Consider the following 23,934-nt stretch of genomic DNA (forward strand, 5'->3'; position numbering starts at 1 on the left):
TTTTTTTTTTGTTTTTCTGGGGATGTGTCCCAAGCTCCAAACTTCAGTGGGTCTTTCATTACCTGCTGAAGTCTGACTGCAACAGAACACTTGAAACCACCATGCTCATTGCAAATTTAAGATTTTGTTAGGAAGTCTCCTGTACTGTACTCTTACAGAGATGACCTATTCCTTTTTCAAGTGGTCTCATGAAGAAAAGTTCAATAGGAAGGTGAGAGACAGACAGTTATGTGATGGTAATATCACTGGTCTAGTAATCCAGAGGCCCAGACTAATGCTCTTCAAATACCATCATGACTGCTAATGGATTTTAAATTTCTATAATTAAAGGTTACTCTGATAGTTGTCACCAACTATCACCAAGTATTGTAAAAACGCAGCTTGGTACTCATTTCCTTTTGGGAAGGAAATCTGCCATCCTTACCTGGTCTGGCCTACATGTGATTCCAGTCCTACAGCAATGAGGTTGACTGTTAACTTCCCTCTGAAATGTTCTAACAAGCCATTCTGTTCAAAGGCTTTTGGGAGCGGGCAATAGCGTGTGTGTGTCTGTGTCAAGGGCTTAAGCATCAGAATCTGCAAATCAGTGAGGGAGTGTCATATTTCCAGGGGTACCACCTTTCAGACCTACAATGAGGTTGCAGCCTCCATCTCTTGCTGGTTTATGTAGAAGATTACTGTTTTGAGCAAGGGAGGCCTCCCATGACATTGCGCACAATGTTCATCCCTCCATCAGCAGCACGTATGCATTATCTGGTCCTTGTCTAAATAGTTATTTGTCCTCCATTCCCTTTTGAGGGCAGAATGGGACCTTGGCTTCATGTCCCATGTGAACGATTGAATCTGACAACAATGCACCAGAATAACAGCATAGATTGTGTGCTCCAGATTCCAAAATGGTTCTTAAACACAATGACTTGTGAAGGCATGTGTGCTATCTACGGAGTCTTGTCTTGTATCTCTAACTATTTCATTTGAGGAAATGGCGTGTTATGCAATGTTTACTCCAGTACTTTTAGTATTGTCATTTGGTAGTACAAATTAGAGTATTGCTTGGAATAAATCCACTTTTTTTTTGTCTTGCATGTGTCAAGACACTTGTGACAATGCCAAGGTGATGGAAGAACATCTTATACTGTTTGAGAAGAGTGGTTGGTTGGAAATTGGACTCTGGTAGAGATGATTGGGAGACTGTGTACCTGTTAATGCTGGCTCACTGTTACCCGCTAAGCTTGTTGGTGTGGGAGGTCTGTATCATTCTTTAAAAATGTTTTTTCATGTGTTAACATTTGAATAGGGGCAAGATGATTCCAGAAGAACTGGAAAAGCAGATTTCTGCAGCCAAGTCCAAGGTATGTACCACTTGCATTAAATGGGCAATGCTAGTTTGTTTTGTTTTGGTGTCTTGATTTCTCCCTGCCCCATTTTCCCCTGTTTCCTGACATCTGGGTTCCACATATCTTGCCCAATTAGTCCAACTCATTGGGTGAATGTAGAGGGAATTCTGTCCCACCCATGAGCATTGAAGCCAGTAGTGATAACCCTATGACTCCAGCACAGACTAGGGGACATGATTATGTGGGACCCTGAATTGCAGAGTTCTCCTTCTGTAATCTTATGAAGATGTGGGTGTACTGCAGTTTTAAGAGTAAAAGCTAGCAGTGACGGCACAAAGTGTTCTCAAATAAGATAGAATGGAAATATGTGGTTCAGCTACTGGGGTAGCTAGTTGCCTGGAGACCGAAACAGATTTGAATTAGGCCAATCAGTTTAAATATACCCCAAAACAAACACTAACTCTAATCCAGTTTGGATTTGGTATATTGGCCATCTTTTAAAAGCCAATGACGCCAATCTGATGCTTTGGGGGGGGGGGGGGGTATAACACTAGGGTAAATTGAACAGTTGGGAGGAGAACTGCCAAGCCAATGACATCTGCACACTGTCCAGAAAAATAGCTCTTAAAGGTATCTTTTATCGATCAGTAACCTGTGAAGGAGAATCCCCAAGAAGAAAAGACGACAGGAATACGGAGAAAACTGAAAGCTGCCTGGTTTTGAGAAGAAACTTTTTTTATTTTGTAAATCTTTTAATCAGGGGTTTTATCGGGCTAGTATTGTAGAAGGGGGAAGGTAAAAGATAGGTGAGAGGAAGGAGTTGTAAACACTAATTATTCTCTGTTATACATTCAGAAACTTGTTAATTTTTACTTCTTTGTCTCTTGAATTTTCACAGGTTATTGTATGAGAAAAATCTTGTTGCTGGTTTAAATTAAGCAGGAGAGTTTACCCTGTGTCATAATAGTTACAATTGAACAAATTTCCTCTTCAGTGGCATTTTTATTCTTTCTGTTAATCCATGTTTTCTGATGTCCAGTGGGAGTTTACCACAGATGATTGGAGTGCGGAGACTCTGAGGCGCTGACATCAATGATTAGTAGGGCTCCTATAGCGACCACTGAAACATGACTTGCGCTCTGTGGGTGGGCGGTTTTTATGTCCAGCTGTTTCTCTGGTATTATGAAATTCACCCAGCCACGTTAGTGGGGGACACTACAGTTGCAGGGACCCCTGTGTTTGACAAGCCACTGCTACTCTAAGGCAACTCACCCAATACTCTTTTTCTGGTTTTAGGGAGCAGTTCCATTCCTTGTGAGTGCTACAGCTGGAACAACTGTCTTTGGAGCATTTGATCCCCTGCCGGAAATTGCTGATGTCTGTGAAAATTATGGAATCTGGCTTCATGTTGATGTAAGTTGGATGATGGATCCAGTGATTATAGCTGGATGATCATTCAATATTTCTGGTATTTGAGTGAATTTTGAACAGTCATGTTCTCTGTCTGATCAGCCTGATATTTACCAGTTGTCTTTTGTCAGGGGTCTTTGACCAAATCTCCTGGGTGAGGGGAGTTCGTGGGTTTTGCTCCATAAATGTTGCCAGCAAAATCAATTTGTGGATTTTTCAGTTGGAAGTAATGGGAAAATAGAGCCTCTGCCTAAGTAAGGGGGACAAATAGATGCCAGGATAATGTATTATTGACTTGACATCTAAGGAGCATTGGGCACAAGTAGTGGGCATGCACTCTTGGCCATTAAGTGTTGCAATAGGGCGCAGTAGCTGTGGGATGTGGCAGACATTAAAGGTTTAACTGGCTGATTTTTGCCTATTGCGAGAATGAAAGCAATAAGTGCAAACCTCTCCCCGACCTAAAAAATGTTTGGCTGGCACTTCTACTTAAGCTCTTGTGCGGCTGCTGCAATGATTTTCCTTCTTACTCCCCTGTCCCCATAACTCGAGCAAATATTTCTTTGCCCATACTTTTAGATCCATTGCAACTGCCTCAGTGAAGTCTTTTTGCTAATGCAAGGCTTAAAATGTTCTAAAGCTCTACAACCTTCACACTTGCTGATCTCTCTATTGACTTCGTATACACTTACTACTTCAGCTGCATCTTTTGAGCAGAATATGGAGGTTGTGATCAAATTATCCATGTAACTTGAAGACTCTGCTATATTTCTCTCCAGTTGTCGTCCTCTGATGCCATTAATACTTAGCTAACACTGAGAAACTTCTTTGCAAATTTTCTGAAGAAACTTCTGCTTTAGTCTGGGGTGGACTGGTTGAGGAATGCTAATATGGATCGACTGAAGATCCACTGGTTTGTTTTTTCTCCAAAAATAATTGTAGCTGTATGCTCAAAATATTTCTGATCAACCTATTGAGATGTCTCTCTTTGACATGAGTCTTTCAACCCAGGCCTTCTAGTCCAGAGGTTGAACGAGTCTAAATTTTATTTCTGTCTATTTCATAAAAAGGTTTACTCATAGCATAGAAACTGGCAGTACTCTGAAACTGCAGTACGCCATTTCATATGGAATTGCAACTTGTGTTGTTTATTACCTGCTTTATTTTTTTTTTTACTGCTTTCATAATCTTTAATCTTGCATTGATCAGCACTACTTGGTGAATAAAGGAATACTTTAAACAATTTGTTCTGCAGCCTTGAGTTGAAGTGCAGGTACTCTCCAAACTTACACCTAACCCAACAGCTGCAGTTTTGGTCTGTCTGCTCAGTCAAGAGGTATAAGCAACAACTTGAACCAAAGGCTCTATTTATTTGAATTTGAATATTTAAAACTCTGGGAGGATATCAGTGCCATTGGCTGGGCCCATCCCTCATTGCTGTTCAGAAGGTTGTGCTGAGCTGTCTTCAGATATGCCCACTATACTGGTAGGGAGGGAGTCTCAGAATGTTGACTGACTGGGAGCCAACAGTGGTTCATTGGATGCTGGTGTGGCTTGCTGCGCCAGTGTTTAATTCCCTAGCTGCCTTTGAGAGGGTAATGTGATGCTGCCTTGAACCACTACAGTCCATGTCTTGTAGCTGGACCCACAATGCCTTTCAGGAGGCAATATCAGGATCTTGACCCACCAACAGTGAAGGATATTTCAGTCAGGTTGGTGAGTGACTTGGAAGGGAGCTTGCAGATGGCAGTGTTCCTATCTATCTGTTGCCCTTTTCCTTTTTAACATGGTGGTTACCGTGAGTCTGAAAGGTGCTGTTTCAGGATTTAGTTCCAAGCAAACCAGTCCTGTTGACCTTGTAAAGTGCTTCTTACTAACATTTTGGAGGCTAGTGCATCATTGGGAGAACTGTCTAAAACTTTGTATCATCGATAGTCACAGGTAAGGTGCCGGAAGACTGGAGGTTGGCTAACATGGTGCCACTGTTTGCTTAAGAAAGGTGGTAAGGACAAGCCAGGGAACTATAGACCAGTGAGCCTGATGGTGGTCGGCAAGTTGTTGGAGGGAATCCAGAGGGACAGGATGTGCATGTATTTGGAAAGGCAAGGACTGATTAGGGGTCGTCAACATGGCTTTGTTTGTGGGAAATCATGTCTCAAACTTGATTGTTCCTACTTCAAAGAAACTGAGGATTGATGAGGACAGAGCATTAGATGTGATCTATGTAGACTTCAGTAAGGTGTTTGATAAGGTTCCCCATGGGAGACTGGTTAGCTAGATTAGATCTCACTGAATACAGGGAGAACTAGCCATTTGGATACAGAACAGGCTCAAAGGTAGAAGGCAGAGGGTGGTGGTGGAGGCCTGTGACCAGTGGCGTGACAGTGGTGCAGGGTTCACTACTTTTTGTCATTTATCCAAAATGATTTGGATGTGAGAATAGGAGGTACAGTTAGTAAGTTTGCAGATGACACCAAAATTGGGGGTGTAGTGGACAGTGAAGGAGGTTACCTCACACTACAACAGGATCCTGATCAGATGGGCCAATGGGCTGAGGAGTGGCAGATGGAGTTTAATTCAGATAAATGCGAGGTGTTGCATTTTGGGAAAGCAAATCTTAGCAGGACTTATACACTTAATGGGAAGGTCCTGGGGAGTGTTGCTGAACAAAGAGACCTTGGAGTGCAGGTTCATAGCTCCTTGAAAGTGTCCCAGGAAAGTGAAGAAGGTGTTACTGAGTACAGGAGTTTGGGGGGGGGTCATGTTGCGGCTGTACAGGACATTGGTTAGGCCACTGTTGGAATATTGCGTGCAATTCTGGTCTCCTCCCTATCTGAAAGATGTTGTGAAACTTTAAAGGGTTCAGAAAAGATTTACAAGGATGTTGCCAGGGTTGGAGGATTTGAGCTATAGGGAGAGGCTGAACAGGCTGGGGCTGTTTTCCCTGGAGCATCAGAGGCTGAGGGGTGACCTTTATAGAAGTTTATAAAATTACGAGGGGCATGGATAGGATAAATAGACACGGTCTTTTCTCTGGGGTGGGTGAGTCCAGAACGAGAGGGTTTAGGGTGAGGGGAAAGATATAAAAGAGACCTAAGGGGCAACTTTTTCACGCAGAGAGTGCTACATGTATGGAATGAGCTGCCAGAGGAAGTGGTGGAAGCAGGTACAATTGCAACATTTAAGAGGCATTTGGATGGGTATATGAATAGGAAGGGTTTGGAGGGATATGGGCCGGGTGCTGGCAGGTGGGACTAGATTGGGTTGGGATATCTGGTCAGCATAGATGAGTTGGACCGAAGGGTCTATTTCCCTGCTGTACATCTCTGACTCTAGTCAAGCAACAGCCTGATATTTTCTCCTACGATGTGACTGAGGACTGGAGATCAGTCGAGTGTGGTGCTGGAAAAGCACAGCTGGTCAGGTAGCGTCCGAGGAGCAGGAGAAGAGCTGATGAAGGGCTTGTACCTGAAATGTTGACTCTCATGCTCCTCGGATGCTGCCTGACCGGCTGTGCTTTTCTAGCACCACACTTTTTGACAATGTTTGTTTGAGACACTATCGTCACCATAATAAAACAAAGCACCGTGGATGTTGGAAATCTGAAATGAAAACAAATTGTTGTCCGAGATTGACATCCTTCTACATAGGCAGGAGTGTCTGCAATACCTTAACTCTGACAAAGGGTCACTGGACTCGACGTTACCTGTGTTCTTCTCTCTGCAGATGCTGCCAGACCTGTTTAGTTCTCCAGCATTTTCTTTTTGTTTCAAACTTGCAGCGTCTGCAGTTCTTTGTTTTAATCTTAATTGTGTCACTGGTTACCTTGAAAGATGTGGTTTGATCCTATCCCTTGTCCAGCTGCCCAGAGTGTGAATGCCTTTTAATGTAGTGCTCTTGCCTTTTGCTGTTTCTCACTCTCCTCCCCCTCTCTCTCCCCATCTTCATAGGCAGCCTGGGGTGGAAGTGCCCTCGTCTCCAGGAAACATCGGGATTTGCTGACTGGAATCGAGAGGTGTGAACTGTAATTCTGTACTTTCTACACTGTTTCTGTTTTCTAAAGGGTACGTTTATTAAAAGATGCCAGCACATTAATGGGCATTCTTATGTCCAAGATTTGATTTTTGTTATAGTCTTTTCACTTAAGAGCATGTTACCATTAGTTTGTGGGCAGGGCTAACTGCTCAATGAGAAGTCATGTTCTTGTACTGTTTGATCTTTAAACATTTTTAAGACCGCGTTGCTTTCTGATGAGCAAATGATTTGTGATGGTCAGTGATAATTAGTGTTTATCGCCACATGGCTAAAATACTGTTTGTTTACTTTTTAAACAGATGTCAGGCATGCCATTTATTTTATGCTCCTATCCCTTGAGACTGTGGTGAAAAGATATTCAATGGCTTGGATACATAGTGACTTTTTTTAAACGTTCAGGTTTTTTGCATAATTGCCTGGATTTGGAAGTGAAGTGTGGTTAGGACTTTGCAGATTGTTGAATCCAAGGTAGACCAGCAGGAGGCTGGAAGAACACAGCAAGACAGACAGTATGAGGAGGTGAAGTCAATGTTTCGGGTGTAACCCTTGAGGACTGTTTAGGGGGTGTGGGAGGTGGTGCTGTGAGATGGTGAGGTAGGGATAGGTGAACATAAGTAGAGGGTATGACCTGGTTGGTGGATGGGAGGAATGAATCCAGTTGGTAGCTGGAAGGGTAAGTCAGAGGTATGGAAGGGAGGGGGAGGTGTCGGAAGTTGGGAAGGGAGGGTATTTGAAATTGGAGCCCTCCATGTTGAGTCCTCCAAGCTGTAGGCTGCCCAGGTGGAAGATGAGGCGGTGTTCCTCCAATTTGTGGTCTGATTCATTGTGGCAATGGAGGAAGCCCAGGATGGTCGTGTCGGAAAGAGTGGGAAGGCAAATTAAAATGGGCAGTGACTGGGAGGTCAGGTCGGCCCTTGCGGGCCTGGTTGAGATGCTTGGTGAAACGTGCCCTGAGTTTACGTTTGGTCTCACTGATTTGTAGAGAAGACCACATCGGGAGCACCTGATGCAATCAACTAGGTTGGAAGAGAGTCAGGTGAACCTCTATCTTACCTGGAAGGACTGTTTGGGGCCCTGGATGGTGTTGAGGGGGAAGCCCTGACCTGTTATGAAAAACTGATCAAGCTGTTTAATTTGATCTGCTGTTTGTGAGGGTGTACAGCCAATGTACCTGCATTGAAATCATGAGGATGTGACTCCTGTGCCTTCAAAATGACATTTGACCAGTTGTGCCAAATAGAGAATCATTCCTCAGTTCCACTTTGAGATCTATGTCTTTTTTCTTGCTGCCTGTGGTCTGGTCCAGGTTTGTGATCTGTAGTCACTGGGAGCAAGGGTGCTTTCTCTGTCTGAGAGGCCTGACCTACATTACTGTCTGCTACCTTGGCTACAAAATGTTGTGTTGTGTGAAAATAAGGGTGAGTAAGCAAAATATTGGAATTTTTTTAAAAACGCCTGTGAATGGTGGTGATTCTGAAATAAAACCTGAAAATTTAGCAGCTAAGTCATTACTTGGAGGTTGCCTGAGGGGGAATGTTGGTTTGGATAGGGCTTGTTCCACCAGGCTGGGAATTGATCCAACCCCATCCTTGCACCATTCCCCTTTATAATGTTGGTGGTTGTTTAGTGCATTTCCAACATCTGTTTTAACGGGACAAACTAAGAGCACCCTGAATATGTTGACGTTAATCAACTTCTCACTTTTCTCCCCCTTCAGGGCTGATTCTGTTGCCTGGAACCCCCACAAAATGCTGTTGGCAGGGCTGCAGTGTTCTGCCTTTCTGCTCAAAGACAACACTGTGAGTGGAAATTTAGCTTCCTGGCACAAAGGGTTGTTCCATGACACATCCCAGCTCCCAGTGGTACTATTGACACTTGGGCTCCTGTTCTATGGGCATTGGCTGTCCCCGTTGCCTTACCTATGTGGTCATTCTTGATGCTTGTTTGCTTCCAGGCTTTTCGAGCAGTGGATGGTGCAATGTTGAGCCTGTCCCATGCCTTCAGGGATTTGCAGTTATGCACATTCCAAAAACCATCGCTGGCTTTTAATTGCAGTACACCTTCCACATTGTACTTGCCACTGGCTGTGGTTTCAGTACAGCCCTCATTTAGGCGGTTATCCACTGTGTCTCGAGTACCTTGTGATTATCATGCTGTGGGAGTTTGCTGTGTGGAAATTAGCTTTGTTACATCTCTCTCATTACAATGATGTTGACACTTCAAACTCTAAAGCACTTCAGGAACTCCCTGAGGTTATGAAAGGTGCTATACAAAACTTAAGTTGTCATATCCTCCAGCCGCCACCTTGTAGCTCGGTCATTTAACCTGCCTGTGTCTCTTTTTCCTCCCCTCTGTTTGCCTTCTCATCTCTCTTTCTATTGGCAAATCTGGATACATTACTCTCTGACCCTTCTTTATAGGTCGTCTCATTTTGATTGCAATTAATTGAAGCTCCAGCACTGACCCTTGTCGGATTCTGCTAGTCACAGTCTGCCAAGTTCAAAATACCTCACCTTATCCTTATTCTCTGCTTCCTATTTGTTAATCAATTCTCTATCCTGTGCCTTTTGCTTGTGTATCAGTCTTTTGTTGTTTTACCACCTTACCAAATGATTTTGGAAATCCAAGTATATGACAGGCTAAATAAAAGGGGAGTGAGTAGTTATCAGTTACATCCTCCGGAAAAATAATGTTAATAGCCAATCTCTTGAGATCTTTCTCAAATCTATTTTTTTTTTTTGTTTTTTTGTTTAAAGGCTAATCATCCAATGTGATTATTGCAATAGTGTTGCACTAAATTGAGACTCTGCAATGGGAAATTATTTTCAAACCCATTGTGCTACCACATTAAATGCTGGGTACTGCAGAAGCTAAAGTTACCTCTTCACTCTCAGGGTAGGCACAGCATGGGGTTAGATACGGAGTAAAGCTCTTTTTTTTTTTTAAAACAGTTATCATTCACCCAGTTTCTCCAGAGCCTGCCTTTTTGTGCTTGCTTTACTTTTTTTTTTTTTCTTTCTTTCAATAACCTTCCTGTCTCACCTCTGTTTGACTTTTGTAGCTTTTTAATGGCTCCCAGACGGTTTTGCATGGGTCTCTGTACAGGTTGCTTCATTTGACCACTAGCCATTCTGAGAATTGGCTCCAAGGTAGAAAACCGGGTGGTGGTGGAGGGTTGTTTTTCCCGACAGGAGGCCTGTGACCAGTAGAGTGCCACAAGGATCGATGCTGGGTCCACTATTTTTTTGTCACTTTATAAAAATGATTTGGGTGTGAGCATAAGAGGTATAGTTATTAAGTATGCCGATGACACCAAAATTGGAGATGTAGTGGCCAGCAAAGATTATCTCCGATTACAACAGGATTTTGACCAGATGGGCCAATGGGCTGAGGTGGCAGATGGAGTTTAATTTGGATAAATGAGAGGTGCTGCATTTTGGGAAAGCAAATCTTAGCAGGACTTATACACTTAATGGTAAGGTCCTTGGGAGTGTTGCTGAACAGAGACCTTGGAGTGCAGGTTCATAGCTCCTTGAAAGTGGAGTCACAGGTGGATAGGATAGTGAAGAAGGTGTTTGGTATGTTTTCCTTTATTGGTCAGAGTATTGAGTACAGGAGTGGGGAGGTCATGTTGTGGCTGTACAGGACATTGGTTGGGCCACTTTTGGAATATTGTGTGCAATTCTGGTTTCTTTCCTTATCAGAAAGATGTTGTGAAACTTGAAAGGGTTCAGAAAAGATTTACAAGGATGTTGCCAGGGTTGGAGGGTTTGAGCTATAGGGAGAGATTGAATAGGCTGGGGCTGTTTTCCCTGGAGCTTTGGAGGCTGAGGGGTGACCTTATAGAGGTTTATAAAATCATGAGGGGCATGGATAGGATAAACAGGAAAAGAACTAGTGGGCATAGGGTGAGAGGGGAAAGATATAAAAGAGACCTGAGGGGCAACTTTTTCAGAGGGTGGTACGTGTATGGAATGAGCTGCTGGTGGAGGCTGGTATAATTGCAACATTTAAAAGGCACTTGGATGGGTATATGAATAGGAAGGGTTGGGAGGGATATGGGCCAGGTGCTAGCAGGTGGGGCTTGATTGGGTTGGGATATCTGGTCGGCATGGACGGGTTGGACTGAAGGGTCTGTTTCCGTGCTGTAGATCTGACTCTGACTCTGACTTTGACTTTGACTGAGCTCCAGTTGAGCCCTGGTCCTCCTAATGTGGAGGTGTATTTTAAACTTTTATTTCCCCTGTAATGGTTCTGTTTTTGGTTGTGTAGAATGCTGCTGCTGCTGCGGCTCAAAATGTGGGAGCAGGGCCAGTGGGTGGTGTCAGAGCTGTTTGCTAATTTGGTTGAGGGAATTTTGAAGAAAAAAAAAGTAACTACTTAACTAATTGGTGAATAACCTAATGCTTTTATTTCTCACAACACCAGGTTCTAGTCCAACAGATTTATTTGGAAGCATTAGCTTTGAGTGCCACTCCTTTTATCAGACATTGGCATCTGAAGGCACAAACACCAATTGCAGACAAAACTGAAATGAGACGTTCAAAAGATCAAAATTGGAGGAACACAGGTGTCAGACAACCACCTGATGGAGCAGCGTTCTGAAAACCAATGCTTCCAAATAAACCTGTTGGACTATAACCTGGTGTTGTGACTTTTAACTTTGTTCACCCCAGTCCAACACCAACACGTCAATCATGGCTTTTATTTGTGTAAGAGGACTGTATGCTGTGGCTGTAACCTTTCTTGCCCAATTTGTTGTGAATTCTGTCTCTTTTTTTTCTAGGACCTCCTGAAAACTTGTCATGCAGCCAATGCCAGCTACCTTTTCCAGCAAGACAAGTTCTACGATGTCTGTTATGATACAGGTGACAAGTCTCTGCAGTGTGGCCGGAAAGTGGATTGCCTCAAGCTGTGGCTGATGTGGAAAGCCATTGGTACTCGAGGGCTGGAGGAAAGAGTTGACCGTGCCTTTGCCTGCACTAGGTTTGTATTAGGACTATTCTGGATTAGTGGTGCTGGAAGAGCACAGCAGTTCAGGCAGCATCCAAGGAGCTTTGAAATCGACATTTTGGGCAAAATCTTGCATTGACAACTTGGGGTCACACACTTAAGATCACAACTTTTCTCAGGGTTTTTGTCTTTGGAACAGTCTTTCACAAAAGACTGGAAGCAGGGTCCTTGAATAATTTTTTCAGGCATCAGTAGCTTGATCCCTTGATCTTAACAAGGGAATGGAAGGTTGTCGTGGGCAGGGAAAGTGAAGTAATCCAATTAGCCATTATCTTATTGACTAGAGGAGCAGGCTTGAGGGGCCACATGGTCTACCCCTCCGCATTGGTATGTTTGTAGACCTCCAAACTTGATTGTTCAAATCCCTCCATGGTCTCTTGCTTCCCTATCTCTAATAATTTCCTCCCGCTGTTTTAATTCTTTGTGATATCTGCATTCCTCCAATTTTGATCTTTTGAACGTTTGATTTCTGTTCTCTGCCATTGGTGGTTGTGCCTTCAGATGCCAAGGCCTGAAGCTATCCCCTAAAACCGATCTTGCTGTTTGAATGAGCTTCTGATCACCAGTCCTAATCTCCAGCGTCAAACATGGCTTGATGCTATTATGAAGAGACTTGGGCATTTTGATTGTATTTAACTGTTACAATGTGGGGTGGTTGGAGGGGTATCTGGCACACTCTGCCTAAAAAGATGGCAGAGTCCGAAACCCTGAACCAAATCTTGTCGTTAAAAGGATTATGTCCTTGAGATACCATCACCTCAGGTGGGTTCAGACCAAGAGCTGGCAGATGTGATAGCTGGACAGTTCATCAACAAGCATGGATACAATGGACTGAATTGCCTCCTGATCTATAAACTTCTGCAGTGCTACACTGCTATATAAATCTAAGTTGTCATTTAGTTTTGGTAAGAGCTCATTTGGTTGTGTTACCTAGTACATATCCATTGCAAAACTTCTTGATTGTGGGTGCTGATTGGAACTTCTGAATGGTATGAGAAGCTTCATACTGAGGAAACGAGCTACCTGAATTCTAATGGCTGGCAAATTGAGGTCCACGAAAAGTAATATCTGTAGTTCATTGTCCTAAATGACTTTGACCTTTTTCTGAAATGGTACCTTCAAAGAAATGTAACCAAAACTCTTTACTCTTTAAAATCCAAATTTCCAAATGAATATTATAATCCTTTATCATTTAATGCTGACTTTACCAACAATGCTTGCGTTCCATGAAAAAGCAAAATGTACTTGATTGTTTTTGGAATATCCTAAGGTTGTAAAAGAATGAGCATGCTCTTTCACAACAGCACTAAAGTGCCAATTGGCATATCTCTTGTCTACCAGCGCTCAGCAAGAAGAACTTGACTAGTCTTGCCCTCTTGCCTTTTCTTGTTGTCCTGCAACTTTTTTTTTCATACAATGATCTAATTGCTTTTTGAAAGCCTTGATTGAATCTGAATCTGTCTCTACCACACTCTTGACAGTGCGTTCTACATTTCACTGCGTAACAACAAAGTTGTTCTTCCTCATGTCGCCATTATTTCTTGAAGCAGTCGCCCCAAATGTCCTGAAATTCTTGTAACTTCTCTCAGTGGGAACCGTTTCTGTGAACTCCTCATTTTGAACATCTCTATTAAATCACCTCTTGAATTCTGTAACTGAAGTCCCTCATCCTGGGGGCCGTTCTTTATAAATTATTTCTGTACCTTCCTTTTATATCAATGTACAGTTTAATCTACAGTGGAATGCCTGTTTCCTACTTGTCAGGACTTTTGCAGGCTGCAGCATTGAGGAAAGATTGTCTTGCTCTGCATTGCTAATATCCTTCTGTTAATTGTATTTCATTCTTTTAGTACTCTATTATTTCTCTGGAGATATTCATTGTTGTGCCTCTTGTTTGAAGATCATTCGTGAAAGATTCCTGACTAACTGCAGTGGAGGATGACGACAGCCCCTATCACTGGATGGAAAGACTGGCATAACATTTGCTTTCTCTCTGTCACTATATCCGTAGAGAGGGATGGGAGCAGACAGTCTGGGCAAGTACTTAATTGGGGGAGGGGGGAATGACAATGCAATGACAGGCAAGAACTGGGGTGCCTGAATTGGAACAGATGTTCTCCGGAAAATGCATAATAGAAATGTGGAGGTTGTTTAGGAAGCGCCTGCTGATCGTGCTGAACAGGTTTACCTCACTGAGGCAAAATTTTAAAATCTCACACCAGGTTATAGATCAACAAGTTTATTTGGAAGCACTAGCTTTTGGAACGTTGCTCCTTCATCAAGTAGCTGTGAAGGAGCAGTGTTTTGAAAGCTAGTGGTTCCAAATATATCTGTTGGACCATAACCTGGTGTTGTGATTGTAACTTTTTTCCACTCCAGTCCAACACTGGCCTCTCCATGTTATGGCTACCACTGAGGCAAGGGAGGGGTGGCAGGTTGGAAGAAACTTTGGTGACAAGGGATGTGGAACATCTAATCAAGAGAAAGAAGGAAGCTTGCTTAAGATTGAAGAGGCAAGGTTCAGACAGGACGCTAGAGGGTTACAAAGTAACCAGGAAGGAACTGAAGAATATTCTTAGGCAAGCTAGAAGGGGGCATGAAAAAGTTTTAGTGGGTAGGATTAAGGAAAAACCAAAGGCATTCTACACTTACGTGAGGAACAAAAGGATGGCCAGAGTGAGGGTAGGGCTGATCAGGGATGGTGGAGGGAACTTGCGCTGGAGTCTGAGGAAGTAGGGCAAGTCCTTTAATCAATACTTTGCCTCAGTTTTCACTACTGAGAAGGACCTTGATGTTTGTGAGGACATCGTAAAACAAACAGATGCTTGAACAGGTTGATGTTAAGAAGGAGGGTGTGCTGGAAGTTTTGAAAAACACGAGGATAGCTAAATCTCCTGGGCCAGACCGGATGCGCCCTAGGTTACTACAGGAAGCCGGGGAAGAGCTTGCTGTGATGATCTTTGCATCCTCACTGTCCACTAGAGTAGTGCCAGATGTTTGGAGGGGGGCAAATATTATTCCCTTGTTCAAGAAAGGGAATAGGGATAATCCTGGGAATTACAGACCAGCCAATTTTTCGTCCGTGTTGGACAAAGTATTGGAGAGTACCCTGAGAGACCGGATTTGTGATTATTTGGAAAACCATAGTCAGCATGGCTTTGTCAGGGGCAGGTCTTGCCTAACAAACCTTATTGAATTCTTTGAGGATGTGACAAGACACAATGATCAAGGTAGAGCAATGGATGTGGTGTATATGGATTTTAGCAAGGTGTTTGATAAAGTCCCCCACGGTAGGCTCATTCAGAAATTAAAGGGGCATGAGATACAGGGAAATTTGGCTGGCCCATAGAAGACCTGAGGGTGGTGATAGATGGAAAGTATTCAGTCTGGAGCTTGGTGACCAGTGGTGTTCCGCAGGAATCTGTTCTGGGACCTCTGCTCTTGGTGATTTTTTTTTAATATATAAATGACTTTGAAGAAGTGGACGGGTGGGTTAGTAAGTTTGGTGATGACATGAAGGTTGGTGGAGTTGGATAGTGTGGAGGGCTGTTGTAGGTTGTAACGAGACATTGACAGGATGCAGAACTGGGCTGAAGTGGCGGATGGAGTTCAACCTGGAAACGTGTGAAGATATTAACTTTAAGGGTTGAATTTGAATGCAGAATACAGGGTGAAAGGCAGGAGTTTTGGCAGTGTGGAGGAACAGAGGGATCTTTGGGTCCATGTCCATAGATCCCTGAAAGTTGCCACCCAGGTCGATTTTAGGGTTGTTATGAAGGCATTTGGTGTGTTGGCTTTCATTAGCAGGGGGATTGAGTTTAAAGAATCGTGAGGTTATGTTACAGTTCTATAAAGCCCTGGTTAGACCACAGTTTGAATATTGCATTCAGTTCTGGTTGCCTCATTATAGGAAAGATGTAGATGCTTTAGAGAGGGTGCAGAAGAGATTCGCCAGAATGCTGCCTGGATGGGGGGCATGTCTTGTGAAGAGAGGTTGAGTGAGCTAGGCTTTTTACACTGGAGAGAGAGGGGTAACTTGATAGAGGTGTACAAGGAAATAAGTAGCATAGAATAGTTGGCCAGAGACTTTCCCCAGGGCAGAAATGACTGTCACGAGGGGTCATAATTTTAAGGTGTTTGGAGGAAGGTATAGGGGAGATGGTCAGAGGTAGGTTCTTTATGCCGAGTGTGGTGGGTGTGTGGAATGCACTGCCAGCAGTGGTGGTAGAGTCAGAGACATTTAAGCAACTGCTGGACAACCACATGAATGGTAGGAAGTTGAAGTGTGTAGGTTAGGTTGATCTTGGATCAAGATAAATGTTTGGCACAATATCATGAGGTATACTGTTCTATCTCATGACCTTTTTGACCTAATGAATCTGAAATGTTGTCCCCATCTGTAGATCATCTGCTCCTCCCTGCCACCACCGGTTTTGCTCGGACAATCAATACTCCACTTCCACGTGCTCTCTTGCTTCTCCTTCAATCAGTCACTCCACCTCTCCCACACTCTGAGCACCTCATTCCAAGCTGCTTTCCAACTGCTTGAGCTTTTGTAGTTGGGGTTCAATGTGGAGTCTCAGCCCTTTCTTGCTTGAGCTGTTATATTGCTCTAGGTGGTAGAGGTTGTGGGTTTATAAGGTACTGTTGAAGGACCCTTCTTTGGTTGCTGCAGTGCATCTTGTGGATGGTACAGACTGCTGCAGCTATGCATCAGGGATGAAGGGGAGTGAATGTTGGTGGTGGATGTGGTGCCAATCAAGCAGCCAGCTTTGTCTGGGATGGTGTAAAGCTGCTTGAGTTGGAGCTGCATCCATCCAGGCAATTGGGGAATCTTCCATCACCCTCCTGACCTGTGCCTTGTCGATGGTGGGACAGGCTTTGGGGAATTATTTGCTGCAGTATTCATAGCCTCTGACCTGCACTTGTTTCACAGTTCTTTGGGTTTCTGACCCATGATAATCCCAGGATAATGTTAGTGGGTTTCAACAATGGTAATGCCATTGAATTCTAAGGGGAGGGGAAGAAGTGATTTAGATTAACTTTTTTTTTGTGAAGATAGTCTTTGCTTGACAACTGTGTGGCATGAATGTGACTTGCCACTTACCAGCTGGTCTGAATACTGTCTAGGTCTTGTTGCATTTGGACTTGAACTTCTTTTAGTATTAAAGTTGTGAAATGGTGCTGAACATAAAACAAGCACCCCCACTTCTGACTTTATGATTTGACCTTGATATCAAGGACAGTCACTGTCTCATCTCATCTCGTCTTTGGAATTCAGCTGTTTGTTTGTTTGTTTTTTTTTTTTGCCCAAGTTTGAGCATGTAATAAGATCAGGAACTGAGTGACCCTGGTGGAACCCAAACTGCACATCAGTAAACAGATTATTGCTAAGCAAGTGCTATTTGTTACACCTCACTGGAGTAGCATGCTAAAACTCGAGCCCTGTTACTCTTAGAATTGTCATAAAAGTTGTATTTTGAAAAATACAGAAATGGGGGAATTTTCTGTCTTTTAGACCCTGATAGTACAGACCAAGTTTGTATACTTAACAAGAATTACTATTTATTACAAAATTCAATTCTAGCTACAGATAAAAATTATAAACTGACAGCATGTAACTCTACTATATAAAATGCTAACCCCCTTAAACTACTCTTTCATGGGGGTGGTACTGGTGTTATGTTTGAGGTAGAAAGACTGGGTGTGGAATGAACTTCCTGAGGAAGTGGTGAATGTACGTATAATTCCAATGTCCAAACATACTTTGATTTATTGTCACATGTACTGAAGTACAGTGAACAGCTTTGTTTATGAGCAGTACAGGCAGATCATAGTAAGCAAGGATATACTTGACGCATACAGGTTATATTGCACAGGATGTGCGCTAGACAAGATCAAACGTTTGCAAGATCGGCATTTTTTTGAGGCTGGAGAGTCCATTCATCAGTCTGATAACTGCTGGGAAGAAGCTGTTTCTGAACCTGCTGGTACGTGTTCGGGCTTCTGTATCTTCTGTCTGATTGAAGAGGTTGTAGGAGATCATTGCCAGGATGGGAGGGGTCTTTGACGTTGGCAGCCTTTCTGCAGCAGCAAGCTGTGTAAATGGAGTCCATAGATGGGAGGTTGGCTTCTGTGATGGTCTGGGCTGTGTACCCAACATTCTGTAGTTTCTTACAGTCCTGGGCAGAGCAGTTGCTGTGCCAGGCTGTAATGCACCTGGACAGTATGCTTTCTATGTTGTATCTGTTTAAGTTGGTGAGGGTCCATACAGATGTACCAAATTTCCTGAGACACCTGAGGAAGAGATGTTGTGCTTTCTTGACCATCTCATCTACATGGGAAGTTCAGGATGGGTTGTCGGTTACTATCACTCCTAGGAACTTGACGCTCTCCACTCCCTCAACCTCTGTTCTGTTGATGTAGGTGGAGGCATGTTCTTCTTTCTTTGAGGTCAATGATGAGTTCTTTAGTTTTGCGGTGTGTGTGCTCATTGCACCATGTCACCATGAATAGGAAAGATTTGGTGGGATATGGGTGAGGGTAGCCAGGTGGGACTATTTTAATTTGGCATGGACTGGTTGGACTAAAGGGTCTGTTTCAGTGCTGTATAATTCTATGACTCAAATGTATAAAAGCACTTCACTTCAGCTGGCTCCCGTTCACAGGATTAGGTGAGATGATTCTTGTGCTCAATCACAATGCTGCTTCCTTTCTCTATGTACTTTCTTCTGTTTGCTCCTCACTTACAATTATCTGACTTTTTTATCAATTAGAAGTTAGTTCACAGCAGCTACTGTAGGAAAAATAAATTGGCTTCGTTTCCAGGCTTGCGGTATTTTTTTTACCGCAGAGATGGCTTCAGAGTCTATGGACCTTTTTGATAGAGACAAGCTATCTTGTTCACCCATCCAATCATGTTGGCAGGTAGAAGGCCTTTGGGGACTATTGATCAGTTATTGATAACAATCAGCTACTTGTTTGCTGGTTGGATCTCCATTCCTACACTGCTCTTGGCTCCAACTCATCTGCAAACTACACTTCAACTACTGCTTGAATAGCAGCTGTGTAAACAATGTTTATAGTGAGTGTCCAGTTACTTAAAGCCTCTGAACAATCCTCTATTTTTAGAACTATTACGTTCTCATTTCGGTCATTAATCAAAACTGCAGGAAAATAAAATATGCGGTCTTAAAGTTGAAACTCTTCATTACTGCTTTTTTCCAACATTGTGCACTTGAACAATTTTCCACATTACTGGGTGGATGCCAGTAATGTCTCTACTGGAATGGCTTAATGAGGATGTGACTAGTTCTGGCACTCAACCTTTCAGCATGACTGCTGAGGTATTGTAGCCTTTCACTGTTCAGTACCTTCAGCCATTTCTTCTTTTATGAAGTGAATTGAATTGGTTTAAAACTGCAAACTATGGTGGTGGGGACCAAGGTGGATTAGTCATTTGGTACTTCTGCCTGAAGCAAATGCTTTATCCTTGTCTATTGCAATTATGTTGGAGTCAGCTGTCATTAGGAAAGGTTATGCAGACATATTGCCCTTTGTTTAATTACTACCATGCGTGAGGGTTGAAGAGCTTTTATCTGTTCTGTTTGCTGTATGATCATGTTGCATCCTGAGTAGACCTATGCTGTTGCTGTAGAAGGTTGTCATCCTATTTCTCAAGAATCCCTGTTGCTGCTCTGGGAATGTTCTTTGTTGGTTTGAGTATTGGTCACTTGGCTTGATAGCCTTTGTCTACCATTGTGTTTGCAGGTCTGGAGTTGCAGAGCCCAGATTGTGTAAGGATTCTTGCCCACAAGGGCATATGTGAACCCATTTGAACATTTTCAATGCTTTTTGTAGTTATGGTCCTATCTTTATTCTTTGTCAAAATTTATTTAATTTACTTCAAATTGACAGTGGAGATTGAAGACTCATCTCTAGATGATTAGTGCACATCTCTGGACCACCAGTATACCCATGATAACGGATGCCATACACAATACCCTGTGAGGATGTATTAGTATGAGGAGGCTACAATTCTCACCACTGCATATGAGAGGTTGTTGCTTTCCCCTGTCCCTTCCATCGCACTGTTTTACTTGCTGGTTTTTAGATGTAATTCTGAGGTTTCCTTTTGTGTTTTAATATCATTCGGTCATGGAATTTTTCTTTCCCTCAGATATTTTGTCAATGAGATGAAGAAAAGAGAATGTTTTCGACTACTGATGGAGGTAAAATGCCACTTTAACTGCACTTCAAAGTTTTCCCCTTTTCCATACTTGACACTTCAGCCTCTGATTTCATCTCTCCATAATTGTAGTTGTAAAATGGAACATTATTGAATAATCCCCCTTTTTTTTTATTGAAATGGATGAAAATCCCTGCTTCTCCCAATTTCATCAAACTCCTCTGCCTTCTCCTGCTCAGTAATACTTCATATCTCTCTTCCCATGGCACTGCCTCCAGGTCCCTGACAGATTTACTTGCTATTGCTGTGGGAGGGTGAGTGGGGTGCTCCTAGTTGGGTTGGAGACTGGCAGGATTCCTGAGCGTTTGGTGGGGGAGGAACGAGGTCCAAGGTAACTATGGGAAGTAGTCACCATGGTGTGATGTGGAGGATCGCAGAAATAAAGGCATCTTTTTGTGTTGGGATTGTCAGGGAGGGTCTTTAACAGTCCATTTTGAGATAGTAAGTCTGATTCTTTTCAAAATTTAGGTGCCACTTAATGTCTGCCACTTTGTTTTGGTCACTTTTAATGTCTGTCCAGTGTGATTCCAACAGACTGCTCCTCCATTGAATTGTAGTTTCTTCTTGCTAACCTTCAGGATGACCAAAGGTTTTATTTACTGGTGACCCCAGCTACACATTCCTCACTTGTAGAGATTCTGCTCCTTCCCAGTCATTGAGCTATTCACTATCGTGGAGCCGTATTTGGTCTACGTTGCATCACCCAAATGTCTCGTCAACCCCGGCATTACTTACACCTGCCTTTATCTCTGCTTTTCTTGGCTCAGTGTGAGCTTTCCCTACAGCTTCTATTTCAAACCGCTTTCCCAGTGCTTTGTGTAACAGTCCAGCAGTGTGGCACTGGGAAAGCACAGCAGGTCAGGCAGCATCCGAGGAGCAGGAGAGTTGACATTTCTTCTGAATGATTCCTGATGAAGGGCTTATGCCTGAAACATCAACTCTTGCTTCTCGGATGCTGCCTGACTTGCGCTTTTCCAGTCCCACATGTTTTGACTGACACTCCAGCATCTGCAGTCATCACTTTCTCCCTTTTTTTTTTTGTGACAGCTTGTTTATACATGTTACAGGCTTGTATTCCGAAGTGACATCGTCCCTTTTTTAGGGAGGGGGTCGGTGTGAAGTGGGTCTGTTGGCTGCTTTTATTTATTTTTTGGCTGATCTTTTGAAGTACCTTTGATTTGAAAGATCAGTTTTAAGGATGGGAAAGCTGGCATCTTAACGAGTACAGATTTCTCGTTTTCTTGCAGCCTCAGTATGTCAATGTTTGCTTCTGGTATATCCCACCCAGCCTGCGAGGGAAAGAGCAGAGTTCTGACTTCTGGCAGAACCTTGGAAAGGTAAGGACGTGCTGGGTTGTTTTGTTTTTGTTTTTTTTTTTCCCAGCTGACTTGTTCAGGAGGGGTAAATTATAATGATGGAATTGTTTTAGCATAATCTATTAGAGGAGAGTAAGAGGGGTAGCTATAGTCATCGGTTTGGTCAGAAAAGCGATGGGGAGCCCCTGCCATTCACCATCATCCCACCTCTGGAGTTATGACTGACTATACCCAGTAGTAGTATATTCACTGCTATACCAGTACGGAGTATAGTCATGACCCACAATACTCAGTCACTATAATTGCTCATGACTTGGATAACCCAACTCCCGTAATTCATACAGTTCATGTGTCTTGCAGTATCCATGAACAAATAGGCAAAGAAGTTAGACTGGGTGTTTTAGTCCAGTTTCAGATTAAGTAAAAATGCGTAGTCCATTTATCTTGTTGCTTGAATGCAAAGCTTAACTTGGACCTTGCATTCTCTAGTGACTACTGTAGTATAAGTAAGGCAGTCGGCAAAAGACCACTGTTGAAGACTCCCTGTGCCAGAACCATTCACAGTTAGATGGTGACTACTTGGAACCAAAACGTGACCTCCCTGGAATTTTAATACCTGAAGATGCAAGCAGAGTGTTGGCAGAAAGGAAAGACTTTAAAAGGTGGCTGTGCCTGTTCGCTTACCTGTTTCTCATTCACCTTTTTGACCACTATATCTGTTTTTCAGGTTGCCCCATTTATCAAGGAGCGAATGATGAAGCGAGGCAGCATGATGGTGGGTTACCAGCACCATGGAACCAAAGTGAACTTCTTCCGACAGGTCCTGATCAGTCCGCAGGTCAGCCGGGAGGACATCAACTTTTTTCTGGATGAAATTGAACGGCTGGGAAGTGATTTCCAGCCGGAGTAATGTATCAGTGCTCTTACTTTGCTGTAATCTGTCCATTGGTGATCTCTCATTCTCCGGTGGATATTTCCAGAAGAAATTCTTGCTCGAACAATTCAGTTTATGGGAGCAAAATAAATTTTTGAAGATTTTGATTAAAACTATCAATTAATGTACACACACACAGATCTTCCTGCTGACTGTATGTGTTCCATATTAGATATTTTGCCAGTTTCTGCAGACAATGAATCCAGAGACATCAATCTGTCCCTGACCTGGCTTGTCCTATTCAGATGCCATTGGCTTGTCATTTGTGTGTGTTAGTACAGTGGAGGAAACTCATCTGGGGTGTCAGCTGATCTACTGAGAACAAATTAGAAGCAATGTTAACATGTATTTAATCCTTTGCTGTCCCTGTTCTCGGTGTGTTTGGTGTAGAGGAAGCTTCACCCTGTATCTAACATTATGTTGTATCTGACCTGGGAGTGTTTAATGAGACATACATTTTAATAATGTGATGTTCATATTGAAGGAAAAATGAATTGTTTGGTAAAAATCTGACTGTTCAGCTGATGGGGACATCTTTGAAATGATAAATATTTTTGCAAACAAGAAATCTTGTTTAATGGGAGGGGAGTGACTATAAAAGGGATGATCATTTTAATTTGTTGACTACTACATATAATTTGAGGTTGAGAGTAAGTGTGACTTTTTTGTTTCTTTCCATCCCTCGCCAGCATAAATCCATGCAGAGGTTTGCCTCCTGGTTGAGTTCTTGAGAGAGATTTTGCTTTGCTCTCTGACTGTACCCAGTGTAGAGTTGAAGGAGATAAGGTGGTATCATTGAATAGTTGTCTGCAACAGAATCTCCAGTTCTCCAATTTCTCATCCCAGGGCAGTGAGGTGGTTTGCCAGCGGTGGCAAGATTCCTCTAACGTAACTTCAATGAAACAATTGCCAATGTTCTTCCGGTCCCTTTCAATAATGCTTGATATCCTTTCAGTAAATATTTATTTATTTCAATATGATTGGATGATGCAGAAGTGTGGAACTTCACCTTGGACTGTGTGCCATCGTCTGGCCTGGCTTGAATCTAATAGAGAGCTCTATCTACTTTGCCATTTAATGACCCTTCATACTATTTTAAGATTATTGACACTTTCAATTTCCCTTAGTAGTCAATGTCATCTTGCTGAGTGCACAAGCCCAAGGCATTCCTTAACTTTGTCTGGTGCACTGGTATTAACTCTTTTTTTCGGTCTGGTATAGAACCAAAAAAAAAATGCAGTTTGCATGCTCAGCTCTTTAATGTAGTTGATTCCTGTGAAGTTATAAATTTGAGATCTAATGTTATCTGTATAATGGTTGAGGGTGTCTGGGATGGGTTACTGATCAGGTGCAGTCCCTTTTTTAGTTAAAAAGGAAAATCCCAAGGTGTTTTTTTTTTTTTTTTTTTGAATGAGCTTTTAGTCATCTTCTACAGTATACCATCTTTATACTAAAGACTGTTTCTGTATTATGTCGGTAGTTTTCTGCTGTAATGGGCATGTGGTCAAATTAATTAGTTTGTCAAAAAGATGTCATCTTTTAATCTCTCTCATGCTCGTTGTCATCACTTCCATAGTTTTGTGCCAATAACTGATTTTGAAATTACTGGAAAACATTAAAGTGACTTGACTCTACCTTCAA

The 23,934-nt window shown here is 42.7% G+C and overlaps 1 protein-coding gene across 1 annotated transcript in view; it reads left to right on the forward strand.

Annotated features, from left to right (window-relative positions):
* Positions 1-23,934, forward strand: part of csad (cysteine sulfinic acid decarboxylase) — a 48,326-nt gene extending 24,392 nt beyond the window's left edge. Inside the window, exons 8-15 of the mRNA XM_043682011.1 lie at positions 1,298-1,352; positions 2,634-2,750; positions 6,698-6,762; positions 8,500-8,581; positions 11,569-11,768; positions 19,975-20,026; positions 21,291-21,380; positions 22,087-23,934. Of these exons, the coding sequence (XP_043537946.1) occupies positions 1,298-1,352; positions 2,634-2,750; positions 6,698-6,762; positions 8,500-8,581; positions 11,569-11,768; positions 19,975-20,026; positions 21,291-21,380; positions 22,087-22,269 (844 nt within the window). The 3' untranslated portion in view covers positions 22,270-23,934. The remainder of the gene's footprint in view (positions 1-1,297; positions 1,353-2,633; positions 2,751-6,697; positions 6,763-8,499; positions 8,582-11,568; positions 11,769-19,974; positions 20,027-21,290; positions 21,381-22,086) is intronic.

The sequence above is a fragment of the Chiloscyllium plagiosum genome, chromosome 43, assembly GCF_004010195.1.
Source record: "Chiloscyllium plagiosum isolate BGI_BamShark_2017 chromosome 43, ASM401019v2, whole genome shotgun sequence".
In the NCBI taxonomy this organism is placed as follows: Eukaryota; Metazoa; Chordata; class Chondrichthyes; order Orectolobiformes; family Hemiscylliidae; genus Chiloscyllium; species Chiloscyllium plagiosum.